At 57.4% G+C, this 15713-nt stretch overlaps 1 protein-coding gene across 2 annotated transcripts in view; it reads left to right on the top strand.

Moving 5' to 3' along the window:
* CORO7 (coronin 7) overlaps positions 1 to 15713 on the top strand; it is a 178280-nt gene that overhangs the window by 62366 nt on the left and 100201 nt on the right. For both annotated transcript variants that reach the window (XM_078854612.1, XM_073362801.2), the window contains exons 8-9: positions 10740 to 10826; positions 12674 to 12756. In XM_078854612.1, the coding sequence (XP_078710738.1) occupies positions 10740 to 10826; positions 12674 to 12756 (170 nt within the window). The remainder of the gene's footprint in view (positions 1 to 10739; positions 10827 to 12673; positions 12757 to 15713) is intronic.

Below are 15713 nucleotides of genomic sequence, written 5' to 3'. Positions count from 1 at the left end.
TCCCCGCAGCAGGCTCCCTGGGTGCCAGAAACGATTTGCATTGGGCTGGAGCATCCACGGGCTCCCACTGTGTATCACTGTGTATTTCAGGGCTCTGGGACTCCGCTCTTAGCCCTGGAGCATCACTCTGGATAGCTTGGCGGGGGGCCCACCAAGGTGCATGGAGGCTGTCAGTGCCACCGAGGGCCAGTTCAGGGCTGGAGCAGAGAGAAGTGGGCTGAGATTAACAGAAGGAAAACCCTGGCAAAACTTCCCGCCAGGGAAGAGCCCTCCAGGCTGTGGGTCAGTCTGCCAAAAGGGGCAGAAACTCCACCTCTGGGGCTGCTCCAAATTAGCCAGCCCAGGCACTAGCGAAGAAGGGACAAGCCTGCCATGGCTCATGGTTGGGGTGACACTAGGGGGGGTCCAGGATTCTCCCCCCTGGATTTCTGGGCCTTTATTAGTATGTATAAGAACCTGAGCTGGGAGCATCCTGGGCACTCAGGGCTGCATACACACACAGAATGGAGCTCACCACCACCACCTCTCCAGCTGTTGGCGCCCTGACTATCAGGCACAGCAGACACCATCTGCATTTGCTTCCCGCCGAGGCCGGGGGAGCCCTTGTCCCACTCCTGCGGGCACAAGGGCAGGACTTGCTCTGTATCCCCCTCGAGTAGGCTGCTCCATTGTCCGGGGTTCGGGTCCTGCCAGTGCAGCCGAGTCCTTGGGGAACCTGGAGGGGGCAGATGCTACTGGGGAACCTACTTGATAATTGCTTTGTCTTGCCCTGGCTGCTCATGCCGGTGGCTGGGCTGCTGAGAGGTTTGCCATGCAGTCTGCTGCCCACCAGGACCTGGCTGTAGAGAATCCTATGGCACACTCCAGTCGCACACACACATCCCTGCACACTCACCCCCCTGCACATTCACCTCTTGCTTGTGACATCTGCACCGCCTGGCGTCTCGGCCACCCCAGCAGCAGTCACCCTTCCTTCTCAGACCCATGGGCGCTGGTGTGTCTGCTCCATCACCTCCTCTTTGCCACCGTGGGAGCGGGCTGGCAGCCCCTTGTTTCTGCCCGATACTGGGGGACCGCCCTGAATGCCTCCCACCGGAGTCTGGTGTGTCTGCTCTGGGCACGTCTCTGTGGGGTCCACAGGGCTGGGTAGTGACACAGTTCATCCCTGTAGTCAGGAAGTGCCCCCCAAACTCCCGGGGAGGGGTTCTCTAGTGGGGTGCAGGAGGATGTACCATTGGGACAGGAAGAAGTTGTGTTAATCTCAGTAGTAAACTCTGTTGGCCGTTTCTGGGGGGTGAGCTATGGGAGGGGTACAGATTCCCAGCTCAGGGGCATAGGTTTATGTGGCCAGTTGTGGGAGGGGAATGAGGTCCTTTGAGCTGCTGGTGCTAAGTTGCATGCTCCCAGGATCATGGCTGTGTGGAGACAGGGTTCCTGCAATCTAGAGCATTTCATTAGACAGCTGGGGCTCCCAGGAGCAGCTCCGTCTCCCCTACCAGGCATGGAGGCAGGGCACAGTTCCTGCCAGCCCTCCTCTACAGAAGAAGCAGCAGCTCACGTACTCCTGTGCCCCAGCCAGGTGCTGCTTGAGATGGTGTGATGAAGTGGGACTGTTCTTAATGTTTCCTCTGAATATTGTGGAGGTGCCTCAGTTTCCCCTAGGCAGTTCTTAAGTATCTAGGAGGTGGGGTAAGGATGTATGATCGTTGCAGAGCCCTAGAGGGCAGGTGTGTGCAGGGATCTGGACACAGAGGGTGGCCGACACCCTGTTTCCTGGCAACTGATGGCCTGGGCCCTTCCCCCCTGCAAGGTGAGAGCTAAAGGGTTGGAGAACAAAGGAATCAGGTGACCTCCTGGCCCAGGAAAGGAACAAAGCCCAGGGGAGGAGGGGCTGGAGGGAGTTTCAGTTTGGGGCTGGCTGGACACATGGAGTGAAGGGCAGATGTGGTTGTCTGGCTCACTGCCCCCCAAAATGGACCCTGCTGAGGGGTCCGGTTCTCTGCACCTACAAGCTCTGTTTTAGACCATGTTCCTGTCATCTAATAAACCTCTGTATTACTGGCTGGCTGAGAGTCACGTCTGAATGCGGAGTTGGGGTGCAGGACCCTCTGGCTTCCCCAGGAGCCCCGCTTGAGCGGACTTGCTGTGGGAAGCGCACGGAGGGGCAGAGGATGCTGAATGCTCCACCTCTGCAGGAAGGTGGAAGCTGTATGAGCTTTGTGTCCTGAAGACAGGCCGCTCACAGAAAGGAGACTTCCCCAGAGTCCTGAGTGGCTTCATGGGGAGCAGTTCCAGAGCATCGCCCAGGGACTCCGTGACAGATGGATGCAGAGGAGATGGCGCTGAGGAATGATCCAGCACAGCCGTCAGCCCTGGGTGGGATGGGACTGTGGCTGGCTCAGCCTGGCTTTTGGCAGCTGTCTACCTCTCCCCCGGCTGAGGTGGGAGCAGATGGGCGTTCCTCTACCCAGCTCATTGCAGTGCCTCAGTAAAGTCTGTGCTGCTGTGGTCTTAAATGGTGGCCAGCCTGCATGTGAAGGACTGTGCCTTGTGGGATAACCCTGCTTCCCCAAGGCTGGGGGGCACTTCTTCCTAGCCCGGCTCTGGGCTTTTCTCCCCGAGCCCTGGATCTCTGACCCCACTCCCGCAAAGGCAGTTTGCTCTTTAGTAAGAATGGTTCCCTTCCCTCTTCCTGATCTGCTCCCATCGCAATCCTCACAGGATCCTCGCTGAGCCAGGGGCACCTGGGGGGGTGGGTGCATCGCCACATGCTCAAACCAGATTAAAGCCCCTTATTCTTTTGCTTCCCCTCTTGCCGGGGTGCTGAGCAGGTGGCAGGACAGTCGGGAGCTGCTGGCTGAGCTATCCCTCTGTCCCTGCTCCTGCGCCAGTCCCGTGAAGCAATTCTCAGCTTCAGAAGAGCCGTTTCCTTGAAATCACTTTCCCAGCCATTCCGCACGCTCCACACACCTGTTCTTTATGGAGTCAGACACTGCAGGGTGTTAACGGCCTTCCCTCTGGGTCCATGCAGAGGTGCTAACCCCACTCTCCTCTCCACATGCCAGAGGCTCCGTAAAGCCGTCCGGCAGTCCCAGCAGAGCGGGGTGTGTGGCGGGGATTAGACTGCTCTGGCCTGAACCGAGGAGCGAGTCTCGAATGTGGGGGAGCACTGAGGCCGGGTTAAAGAGACTCCACTGGTAAAATGAGACCCTGTGTCTGAAGTGTGGTAGAATTGACTTGGCAGTGAGGGGTCCTTTTGACCGGGCCTGTGCTGGCCACCCTGCAGGCTGAAAGGGTGGATTGGATTGGCCTGGGCAACATCTCTGCAGTGGGAACGGCCTGGGCAGTTCTGCACAATCCAGCTCACACGCTCTGAGCCGCACTGGCCCTTTACTGGGATCAGACAAGGACGTCTGTCCCAGGAGAGCTGCCCGCCGCTAGGCCTAGCCGAAGACTTTCCATCTCGACCGGGTTTTGAATAAAACATTTTTGTGAAAAGTGTCTGTGGAAAGCTTACCTTTATTCAGGGACAAACTGACCACTCTGAAATGGAGAGCGCTGAATTCTGAAATGCTGCTGTGGTGCCTCCTGCTTCCCTTCTCTGAGCCGAGGGCCCCAGCCAGCCACGTGATGCTCCTCGCCTGTGCAACCGCTGTGGCCTGCAGCAGTGGTGATCCTGGGGCATCCTCGCAGACGTAGGCTGACCAGGGAGTCTGGCCCAGAGTGTAGGCGGAAACAGGAGGCCCTGTGCCAGCATTGTCCAATTGATGGAGGTTGGGGGGTTGATTCTCCACCCCACCCTTCCCCAAATGTGAAATGCTCACTAGGGAAAATCTGGATGGAAAGGAATCTCCTTTCACTTTCCGTCCAGTTCCCCAGGGCGCCATCTCCGTGCAGTATGCAGGTCCCACCTCTGAGACCCTGAGCGTGCTTTAGAGACCTTTGGTGTAGAGAAGGGGCACTGCTAGGAGGCCAACTGTCTCCTTTACCTCTCGCCAGCTGCATCTGTGCTGGTCACTGCAGGGCCTTGGCCAGAATGGCACTGGAGAGTGTCCCTGCCCGTTCACAGCCAGTGTATTGTTCTGATCCCCGGGTGCTGGATTGATGGGAGAGGGGGTGTTTGAATTTACAGGGGGGTGCAGGCCAGGGTGTGAGACCAGGAGGGCAAAGATAGGGGCGGGCTGTATGACAACAAAACAGTAACTTGAAAATATGACAATTTTTGATTTCTAAAACAAAAAATGTTTAAAATGTATTGAATTTGAATCGACTTATGAAAAAGTAATTATAGTATAATAAAAATGTTTAGGACAGAAACTCCCTGAGCTAACGACCTCTTGAGATAGCACCACTGCAAGATAATGACCATGGCAAATAATGCATTTTAAAAACCTTGGCCTCCTAGGAAACGTATATTGATATAAGTTTCCCAGTCACAAATCTAGCATTCTGGAGCCAAGTCCCTAAAACATACTAATCTAGTTGTCCCAAGAACAAGAAATTATGATAACTCCTTCTGTATGTGCATAAACTGTCAAGGAATTTCACTAACAAAAGAGGAGCTAAGCTCCCTGTGGCCAGCTTCGTTCGTTTTCCTTGGCAAGGTGATTCGGCGCTACCTCTCGGCCCCACATTGTAAACATCATAAAACACCAATAAACACCAGCATTTGAATGTCTGATGATTTATTGTTGTTGATAAATCATCATTTGAAACGATTAGGTCGGCAAACATCGCTGAAACGAACGTGCCGACATTGTCCGAACAAACGCAGCCGAGTGAGGAAGCTCGTCTTTGCTCAGACTTTTCAAACCTATTATTCTTCTTCAGGTACAAGTATTTGATCATATATCTGCTTCTAAATTGTGTAGTAATGTTTCCATTTCTGTTCAGATTTCCAACCACCAACTAAATGGAATTGTTTTCCAACTAGAAAATTAAAACAGCTTGATCTAACTGGAAAACAATTAAATTGGCAACACTGTGAGTTGACGGTAACTAGTTAACCACAGGGGGTGGGGTGGGGTGGGAGGGAAATTCCCTGGTTCCAGGTTTCCTCCCTGAGGGGAAAGAACCCCAAACCATCATTGCTGCTGTTGAGCAGAAACCGCCTTCCCTTCGGATTAGTCTGGATGTGTTGTTCTTTTCTAATTAAATAAAGTCACCATTGGGCCTAACTGATCTGCCCATGTGCCCCCACCTGGAGGGTCTGTGTCTAATGGAGCGGGAGGGGGCCTCCCAAGGGGCCAGCCCTGCCCCTTTAATCACCCTCTTACTCCTTAGGCCATGGACATGGAAGTTCCTGCTTGTCTGTTTCCCCTTGTAGGCCCTGTCCTGGTTTAGTAACACAAGGGGCCTCTCTCCTTCCAAAAACCGCTTTCTGCTGGAGTGAACAGCTCCCTCCCTGGCTTGCCCCTTTCCCATCTGCTAGCCCACCAGTGCCGGCGGGTTCATCCCTTTGCATTGCATGCAGTGTGCACCCATTCCATGCCTCAGTGTTCCCGAGTATGAAAGGTCGAGCCCCCTTTGCAGAGTGCTTGAGGGAAGGCGCTCCGGGGGGCAAGGTATTGCTGCATTACCAGGGCTGGAAGCCTGTCTGTTGGGTCTGTGGAGATCCCATGTGGGGTGGACAGGGGAGCGGGCTTCGGAGGGGTGTTGTGAGGCTGCCCAGGTTCTCTGCACTGGGTTCTGCAGGAGCCCAGCGCTCCCTTCTGCCCTCCCCTCGGGCTTTCTGGCTTCGGCCCTGTTGTGAGGGCTGGGCGCAGGCTTCCGCTGAGCGTCCCAGGCAGCAGTGAGCTGCATGCTTTGCGGTCACCATGGCAGAGTGTGGGTGCTCCCGGGCACTATGGCCCATGCCTTGGTTGGGTACGCAGCAGGCTACCCTGTCCCCTTCCCCCTCCTGCCCTCAATCCAAGCTTCCTCCTCCTCCTTCCCCAGAACCTGCTTCCTGAGGCTCCAGCTTGCTATGTGGGAGCCAGGCTAGGTGGAGCTGGCTGGGCGTGGGGAAGGGCCCGCAGGCCTGTGCTGTCTGCAGTCCTGGCCTGCTCCCATCTCTGCCTCTCTGGGCCAGCAGGAGAGAGGGAGAAGCCATGGGGGCAGCTGCAGAACAAAGGGCAAGCATTAAAGTTGGCTGCATGCCAGCCGCCTGAGGGGGCAGCGCTCAGAGCTGGATAGAGCCCACGGGGCAAGGAGCTGCAGGGCCATACCGAGCATCCACTGGAGCAAACCCAGTGGGACGAGCTGTGCTCTCCCTTGGCGTGGGGCCCGGGGGCCACTGCCATGGAGCAAACCAGCACATGCATGGTCTGCTTCCACCACACCCTGGCACATTGCAGGGCTGCGTGTGGGACCCGAGGGAGACCAGGACACAACCACGCTCACTGGGACAGATCGCTGTGTCCAGCATGGGGCAGCGCAGGGGTTGGCAGCATGAGCTTACTGGTGCTCGCGGCTCCATGGGGTGATGGCTGCCAGGGTCTCCCTGAGACCCGGGGACAGTGGCCAAGTTGGGAAGGCCTTTGCAGGCAGAAGCTGTTCTCTTGGGAAATAAAATCTCTGCTGTGTGTTAGCCTGTAAGTCTTTAGGACACCCCGACCCCAGGGAGCCCTGGAGTCCCATGGTCCCTACGCTTGCTGGCTGGCCGTGCTGCCCCATGGTGCGCGCCTGGTCCAGGCACTCCAACCTTGTACAGCCACGCAGAGTGGAGTGGCTCACTGGCTTTGCATGTGGTCTCTGGGGTGGGGAAGAGGTGGGATCTCTGTTCTGTTTGTGCCAGTGGATCTAAGGACCTGTATGGGATCCCCTCTCAGAGAGGGTCACTAGCCTGCTTCCTTCCCTTGCGATGCCATAGCATTGGCACATGGTGCCATGCAGGATGCTTCTGTGCCCGCATGGGCATGAGTGGCCCAATTACCAGGCTTCCAAAACTGGCAGGTGCCTCATGCACCAGCAGGCTAATACTGAGCCCCTGACCTAATCCATGGGCTGCTGCAGGTGACTGGGGCAGTGGCAGGGGAAGCCAAGGAAGTGTCTTGTCAGCAAGTTAAGGAAGTATGGGCTGGATGAATGCACTATAAGGTGGGTAGAAAGCTGGCTAGATTATCGGGCTCAACGGGTAGTGATCAATGGCTCCATGTCTAGTTGGCAGCCGGTATCAAGTGGAGTGCCACGGGGGTCGGTCCTGGGGCCGGTTTTGTTCAATATCTTCATAAATGATCTGGAGGATGGTGTGGATTGCACTCTCAGCAAATTTTCGGATGATACTAAACTGAGAGGAGTGGTAGATACGCTGGAGGGGAGGGATAGGATACAGAAGGACCTAGACAAATTGGAGGATTGAGCCAAAAGAAATCTGATGAGGTTCAATAAGGATAAGTGCAGGGTCCTGCACTTAGGATGGAAAAATCCAATGCACCGCTACAGACTAGGGACCGAATGGCTAGGCAGCAGTTCTGCGGAAAAGGACCTAGGGGTGACAGTGGACGAGAAGCTGGATATGAGTCAGCAGTGTGCCCTTGTTGCCAAGAAGGCCAATGGCATTTTGGGATGTATAAGTAGGGGCATAGCGAGCAGATCGAGGGACGTGATCGTTCCCCTCTATTCGACATTGGTGAGGCCTCATCTGGAGTACTGTGTCCAGTTTTGGGCCCCACACTACAAGAAGGATGTGGATAAATTGGAGAGAGTCCAGCGAAGGGCAACAAGAATGATTAGGGGTCTAGAACACATGAGTTATGAGGAGAGGCTGAGGGAGCTGGGATTGTTTAGCCTGCAGAAGAGAAGAATGAGGGGGGATTTGATAGCTGCTTTCAACTACCTGAAAGGGGGTTCCAAAGAGGGGATGGCTCTAGACTGTTCTCAATGGTAGCAGATGACAGAACGAGGAGTAATGGTCTCAAGTTGCAGTGGGGGAGGTTTAGGTTGGATATTAGGAAAAACTCTTTCACTAAGAGGGTGGTGAAACACTGGAATGCGTTACCTAGGGAGGTGGTAGAATCTCCTTCCTTAGAGGTTTTTAAGGTCAGGCTTGACAAAGCCCTGGCTGGGATGATTTAACTGGGAATTGGTCCTGCTTCAAGCAGGGGGTTGGACTAGATGACCTTCAGGGGTCCCTTCCAACCCTGATATTCTATGATTCTATGTCTAGTTCTGCGCGTCACTGAAGGTGCGATCAGCCCCCTCCATTGCAAACAGAATGAGCTGAGAGCAGCTCCTTCCCCCAGAGCCCAGCCGCTCCCTGGTTTCCTGCCAGCAGGGCCAGCAGCAGCTGCTCATGGGGCTTGGGTTCCAGGGCACAGCTCTCCTGCTGCCAGCTCTGTGCTCGACCCAGGGGCTAACTTGCCGTCCTGCAGTGTCTAGGCAGAGGGCGCATGTGCATTTGCCAACGCCGGTGCTAGTGGCATCAGGAGCCCAAGCAAAGGGAACTGCTGGTGCCACTTAGGTTTCTAACACCATGTCTATCAGCCCTGCGCTGGGCAGGGATAGACGATCATGCTAGATTTCCAGCTCTGTGCTGGTGCCCCTAGCACTGCAAACCCTACCGGAGCTGGCGTTAGCTGCACTCCGTTTCTCAGCAGAGCTAATGCCAGGGCAGCTCTGTGTCCAGCTGAAAGCGCAGGGAGGCCAAATGGACTTCTTGAGTTGGGATTCCCTGGGCGGCTTGTAGACAGAGTCGGCCCCGGGATCTCCTCTGAGCACCGGCACTCGCAACCTCTACCTTGCATCTGAGTAAACCATGGCCCACTGCAGCACAGCCCCGGGACACCATGTCCGGGAGCTAGTTCAGGTGGAAGAGTGCCAACCCCACTTCCTGCCACACTGGCATTTGCACAAATCCGTGGACCACGCCCAGGCCAGGGGAGCTTGGCAGAGATGATGGCCCCAGCCTAAGCGGGGCTGGTGGATTTGAATGGCGTCTGCTCGCTGCCGGTTGGTGTAATGACATGGAGCTGTGCTGGCCTCTTACTTAATTGCTAGTTCAGGCCTGGGAGCTCTCTGGGGGAGAGAATGAGCTCTTCTGGTGTCTGGAGCATCCTGAAGTTGCATTCCCATCTTAGCCATGGCAGGGGCCTTTGCTTTTCCCTGATGCGCTTAAAACATTAGTGGTTTGGGTTTTTTTACAACTGGAAATTTCTCAATAAGCATCTAGGAAACCAGCGTCTGGTGCGTAATGGGGGTGGGCACCAGCTGATCCGTCCCGCTGGAATGCGGATAACCGCAGGGCCCAGCTGGGGTCCGTCTGCCGAGTGGCAGCCAGCCAGAGCTGGTTAACAAGAGCTAATCCTCTGCCCTTCCTCTGGAAAGGGACTTTTTGGAAACAGCAGCAGCGGCGAGGGAGGGTGTCCACGTCTGACTGCTTCTGGATCGAGTGGGTTCAACTGGCAATAAACAAAAACGGTCTCTGCCAGGGCGTGGAGAGGCCCTCCTCGTGGCCTGGGAACCCCAGGAAGCCTTCCCTGAGATCTGTGAGCCCAGGCCATGCCCCTGGTTTGCACAGGTTGTACTGGCTGGAAGGCAGGAGAGAGCTCTGGAACACTCTAGCTGCCCTTCCACATGCACCAACTGAGCTGGCTTTGTCTCTGCCATCCCTATAGACTCCAGCCCCTCCTACCCCCCACCCCCAGAGCCAGGCTGGCCCTACAGAGCCAACAGGGGACAAAGCAGACAGAGCTGTTTTCAGTTGCATTGATGGGCAGGTGGGCTGGTGTGTGCACAAGCGAGCAGGGAGGGGCCGTTTCACATAGTCACTTCTCAGAGCAGAAACAGGCTTTTTAACTCGGGCTTTTCATCTCGAAAGCACTACACAAACATTATCCCTCGCCGGTCCTGCGAGCTAGGGGAATAGTATTTGACTGGGGAAACTGGGGCACGGAGGTTGTGCTTTGCTCAAAGCCACAGCAAGTCAGGACTGAGATGCAGGGGTTCCTAACTCCCTGGCCTTTGCTCAGATCCCCCCGCTCCCCCACCTAGAGGGTTTTGTAGCTTCTGGCCATGCCTGGGGCGCAGTGTGTGTTGGGGCTGGCTGAGTAGAAAAGGCCTTTGCATTGGGCTTGGGCTAAGATACCATCTTCAGAGTCCTAGGATGAAACGAGCTCCTTTGTTCCCCACCTCGCTGCACTACCTTGGCCGGCACTGCTCTGGCTGGAGATGTCCCTGGGCAGGGGCTGCACTGCCAGTGTGGCATAACCTCCTGCCAGTGCTCCCCTCCCCTCGCCCCATCTCCTGCACCACGACCAGAGATGACAGGGTGCAGAGTGGGGGCTGTAGTGCTTCCCAGCCCCGCTGCGCCCAGCTGTGCTCCTGTCACTGGGAATAGGACATCCTCCCGAGTTAGACTGACCAACGACTTGCTGCTCGGAAAAGTGACTGTGAAACCGGCCCACAGCTGTGCCGTTAGTCTCCCGTGGGCCCGCGCGGCCAGCCCGGCTCGGGGGAAGGAGCTGAGGCTTGGTCCTCTTCATGCAGCAGCAGGAGCATTGCGTGGGGAGCTCAGCGATGTGTGTGCAAACCCAGTGAGGGTCACAGGAGAGACTTCATTAGTGGGGCTCAGCGAGACATGAGGAACCCGGCCCGGCTCTTGGTTCCGAACCTGATTATGCAGGGCTGGCAGATCAAATTTGGGTGTAAATTGAGTCCCGGAAAGACCCAGGGGTGCCCTTTTCAGTCACTGTACAGCACAGCTCTGCACACCCCTGGTGCTGTGCAAATAGTGATCATTAGGTCTCCTTTGTGTTTTTCAGAGCATCCAGGGTCACGCAAACAACAAGGATTCCAGGCTGCTCTGGATGAACACCAGCGATTACGTCCTCTCAGTAGGATTCAGCCAGGTATGGCCCCCTGCTCGCCCCGGTGCCCTTAGCTAGGATTGTTCCTTCACTGGGGCTTTCCGCCGCCTTGTTCCTGCAGAGCTTGTGCAGATGGTGCCGTGGGTCCTGCCGGTCACGCTATACATCTTTTGAGGGGAAGCTGGTTCTATAGGGGAGGCCAGCTTGCCTACCACATCTTGCATGGAGCGAGAGCAAGCACAATATTGGCAACGCGCTGCGCCCACCTCCTGGGCTTTACAAGTTCCCTGGCAGCAGTAGCGGCAAAGTAGAACAGCCAGGCCGACACTTTGTCATTTCCCCTCTGAGGGGCTGCCTGGAGCTCTCACCACCAGGGAATAATGAGGAGACAAAGTGACCCTGCCGGGATTTGAACCTGCAGATCTGAGGGGGACTAGGGCTCTGAGCAGGACTAGACAACACCATGCCCAGCTCCCCTGCGCTGCCTGCTTCTGCCATATGCCACAGTGTGGAGCTGCGCTGCTCGGAGCACACCAGGAGGAGACTTGTGGGAAGGGCTAGCGTGGCCGAGCCCATGCTGCGTTGGAGCAGGGTGTGCTGAACGGGGAGCTAGTGCTGAGCTCTGTCCCCAGTGGCCAAGTGCAAGCAAAAGCCTGTGAGCTCAGCCGTTTGCTTGCAGAGCCATGTATCAGGCGGTTACTCTGGGTGCAGCCTGCATGCTGGGATCTGAGCGCTCCCGCCAGCCTGTGCACAGAGCAACAGCTGCTTACCCATCACCATGCCCATATTTGCAACCCCTGGGCTAGCAGGATGGAGCTAGGGAAAGTGACAAAGTCCAATGGGAATAGAAGTTAACCCCGACCTGTGGCATGCAAGCGAGCAGTGAGCCCAGGGGAGCAGGCTCACCATTGCCCACTGGAGCAGCAGCCGGGGCAGGCTCGAGAGAGACGGCTTGGAGTCGGCCTCCATCACCTCTCAGCTCCCCCAGCCCCCCTGACCCCACTGCCCATCCTCGGCACCACTGAGTGCTGCATTGAAGATGGCTTCACCCCTGGGTATATGCCTCTCTACCAGTGCAATCCATGGGGATGGATTCCTCTCGGAACAGTGCCTGCTGGGCGGGCCGAGCCTGCCATGTGCCGCGGAAGACTGTGAAGGCCGATCAGATGCAGGGTGGGGTCCAGGCAAAGCCCTCGCTGTCTAGGGAGCATGTTCCCCTGAATGCAGTACAGATGCAATGCACCTTATCGGGGTCCCCTCTCCTCAGGGGGGAAGGGGGTGCATGACTGCCTGCCCAGGCTGCCTGTCCCTTTTAGAAAGGGAAAGAGGATTGCATGCTTTTGCTGCCTGCTCCCCCCACAGCATAGCCAAGGGCTCCCCTGTGCCCGTCCAGGATGCACTGGGGTCGCCCATGTTCACTTTTGTCCAGACCTCTCTGCTTTTGAGCCCCATGCGGGGGGTGGTTCCCTGGTGTCTGACCCCAAGAAAAGGCTCCCGCTTGTGTCCCCTTGCTGGGGGTTCAGCATGAAAACCCTAGCCCCGCAGCCCCCCGGCCCTAGTCCCTGCTCCTCGAAGCCAGCTGCCATTTGGCCTGCAGCTTCCATGGCAGCTGCTCATGCCTGTGTGCGGGCCTGCGGCAGGGGGAGCCGCTCCCCAGCCGGGAAGAGGTCTGGTTTGATCTCACTGGGCCGCCCCCAGGGTCCCCTGCTGGACTGCCTGTGCCTCTAGGGCCGCCTCATTGCCACGTCTGGCTGCAGCAGCCGCCGGTGCAAAGCCTCCAAAGCAGCCCAGCACCTGGCCACGTGTGTCTGTATGGGCACACGTGTGTGTGCGTCTGTGAGTGTCTGTATGTACACAACCAGTAAGCGTGTGTCTTTCTGCTCTTGCAGATGAGGGAGCGTGAGGTAAAGCTGTGGGACACACGGCGATTCAGCAGCTCGCTTGTCTCCGTCACGCTGGACACCTCCCCAGGGTAGGAGCGCGGCCCCCGGTCCCGGCGTTGGGGGTGGCGTGAGGGGACGTGCTGCTGATGGTTACTGGGGTGGGGGGCTCTGAGCTCGGTCTGTGCCGTGTGGGGTTTGGTTTGCATCTGGCCGAGCCAGGAGGGGTGTTCCCAGTGAGACGTGCCCGATGTAACAAGGCAGCCAGCCCCTTTCCAGGCCTGGGGTCAGAGTCCCTCCAAGCCCGGAAGCTTGGGCCTGGGTGGGGGATGATCAGCCCCAGCTGGAAAGGGGCAGGCGATTGCCTGATGGACTGACAAAGGTTGGGGGAGCTGCAGGAAGCAGGCTGGGCCCTGTGGCAGGCTCTGGAGCTGGGATGAGCTGCCGGAGCAGGAAGGGGAAGGAGTGTTGGGTTGGTGTTGAACCGTTGGAGTTGGGGGGGCACAGAAGATGGTTGGTGCAACCCATGAAGGGACCTGAGCAGACTCTGGGCATGGTGTTAGCCAGGCCAACAGCCCACCCCTGTGTCTAGAGCCCCCTGCTGCGAGAGGCAGTGAAAATGCGTGCGGTAGCTTGTAAACTTGGCGTTGCTGGCACTGGGCATGAGCGGATGCTGGCCGCTCTCTGGGAAAGCCCCAGTACTCCCAGCCCCCTTCGCTGACCCACCCCTAGTGCTCCAGATGTGCGATCGCTTCCCCTCTCCTGGCAACGCCCGGCTGTGTGGGGTGAAGAGTGGTTTGCAGTCAGATTGTCCTCCATTCCCTGGAGCCAGCTACCTGGCTTCTCTCCCCTTCGCCCCGGGAGTGGCTTATGTAGGACCACGAGGTTCAGTCCGACTGGAAGTGCTGGAGGACGTGCCCAGGGATGATGCCCACCCCTTGCCCCCTCTGTTGGGAATGCTGGGCAGGGTCGGGGAGCCCCTGCTCGAGTCACTGGTGACCCTTGCACTTGAGTGGCACCAGTGGGGGCACTCAGCCGGGGGAAGGTGCTGGTGTCTGGGAAATGCAGGGAGTTGGATGTTTGGAGAAAAGGAGATTCCATGGGGCGAGTGAACCAAACCGCTAGCTCCCTGCTCTGCTCTCTGTGTGGGACTGTGTCTGCCTGTCACCCAGAGACGCGCGCGGTGACTTGTGTCCCACTCTGTTTCTGGGGCCGGCACTCTGGGCGTGACGCTAACGCTGCACACGCATTGATTTGGGGCACACATGGTGTTTGCTCAACCCCTGCTTTTGTGGGCTGTTTGGGAAAGGCATGTTCATGGCCTGGGTGGGTCAGCGCTCCCCAAAAAAGCTGTGAAGACGGCTATGCCATCGGGACCGCAGAGGTGACTGTGCTCCCTTCAGCCTGGCGTGACCTCTCCCACGCTAGGTTGGATTTATGGCCTTACAGAGAGCAGCAATTAGAGAAGGAAGTTCATCTGCGGGGGAGAAAAATCCACCCTGAAGGGAGGGGCTAGGGAGCTCTTGCCCTGCCCCCAAATGAGGGATTGTAGCAGGGCTGGTCGGTTTCCCTTTGCTTGTCAGTTGCACGCTTGGGCTCTCTGTGCTAATGAGAAGTTGCAATTTCTGAGTTAACACTGGGTCCATTGAGCAGACCCTGCCTCCCATGCAATCTCCTTGCTACCCTGCTGCTCTGTCCTGCTGGTGCGCAGGGCCATACATGGGCATGGGGCTGGGTCCCATGGGTTTCAGGAACATCTCCGCTTTCCTGGGTGACCATCTAGCCTTGCAAGGGCTGCTGATCTGCTCTGCTCCCATTGCTCCATCACCAGCAGGCCGTGGTAATGGCTTCCTCCCTGTCCTTCTGGCTGGGCTGTCAGATGGGCACCCTGTAGCTCCTTGCCTGTAGATCCAGGATTTGTTCCCCTGTTTGAAGTTGGAGACGGAGAGTCAGGCAGGAGCGTGGGGGGTTCCCCTGGGTACACGTCTGAGTTTATTTCTCTATCGCTTGCTCACTCCGAGCCAGGCCTCCCAGGCCATGCTGGGTGCTCCTCTACACCAGGCTGCTGGGGAGCTAGGTCATGGGTGCTAGGCAGGCCGAGGCATCTGGCACCATGCCTCACCAATCTCAGCCCCTGCAGGGACCATAGTCCAAAGGTGAACAGCCCGGGTCCTACAGGAGGTCAGATTGATCCTGTCTGGCCTTGGAATCTTGGCATGGATACAGTATCTCCCCCTCCCTCCGCTCCCCATGCTTAGGATGGAGCTTGGGCCTGAGTGTGCTAGACTCTGCCATCTTCAGTGGCTGGAGGATGGCCAGCGTGGGGCTGCGTCTGGATGCTGGTCAGTACCCGCCCCGCATCTGGGATAGCAATGACTGGGGCTGGCTGCAGCAGAGGGGAAAGGTAGTGTGTCCCTGGGCAGCCCCCAGTGTACATACAGCTGATCACTGCCTGGCACAGTGCCCATTCCAGGAGAGGTCAGATGCGCCTGTCGTGCGTGGGGGGAGCCAGGGCAGACTCGGCTCTGGCACCGGGGGTGGGGTGGTGAATTGGCATTGCAAGGGAGGGCGGCTAGCTCAGCCCCCTCTCCTCCCCCATGCTGGCAGCTTTCCGCCAGCACAGCACAGCGGCAAGGGCTGCCATCTGTCAGGAAGCTCCTGACACAAGCGGCATAGGATCATCCTACTTCGTCCCCTAGCAGTGGCTCTCCCTGCTCCCTCCCTGCATCTCCTGGGCACAGCATTGCTGCCTTGGCCAGGATGGGAGGCAGCCCTGGGAGCACAATGATTAGCAGGTGCCTTGAATGAGGCATCTGTGGGGATTGGGAGTTGTGAGGAAGGCATGGCTGGACTCTCCCTCCTGTTGACAGGCGTTTGGGGTGCATCCATCAGTCATCACTTGGCATGGGTCACCTTGGGAGCTGCCCCCGTTGCTCTTCAGGAAGAATGGGCCCTTGGGCTGAGCTCTCCCCTGCCCCACCGTGCAGGAGGGAAAAGGTGGGTGCAGGGTAGTAGGACTTGGGCTGTTTGCTGTGTCAACCCAGTGACC

The sequence above is a fragment of the Lepidochelys kempii genome, chromosome 10, assembly GCF_965140285.1.
Source record: "Lepidochelys kempii isolate rLepKem1 chromosome 10, rLepKem1.hap1, whole genome shotgun sequence".
Lineage (NCBI taxonomy): Eukaryota > Metazoa > Chordata > Testudines > Cheloniidae > Lepidochelys > Lepidochelys kempii.
The sequence above is the reverse complement of the archived record's forward strand: the minus strand, read 5'-3'. Positions and strand labels throughout refer to the sequence as shown.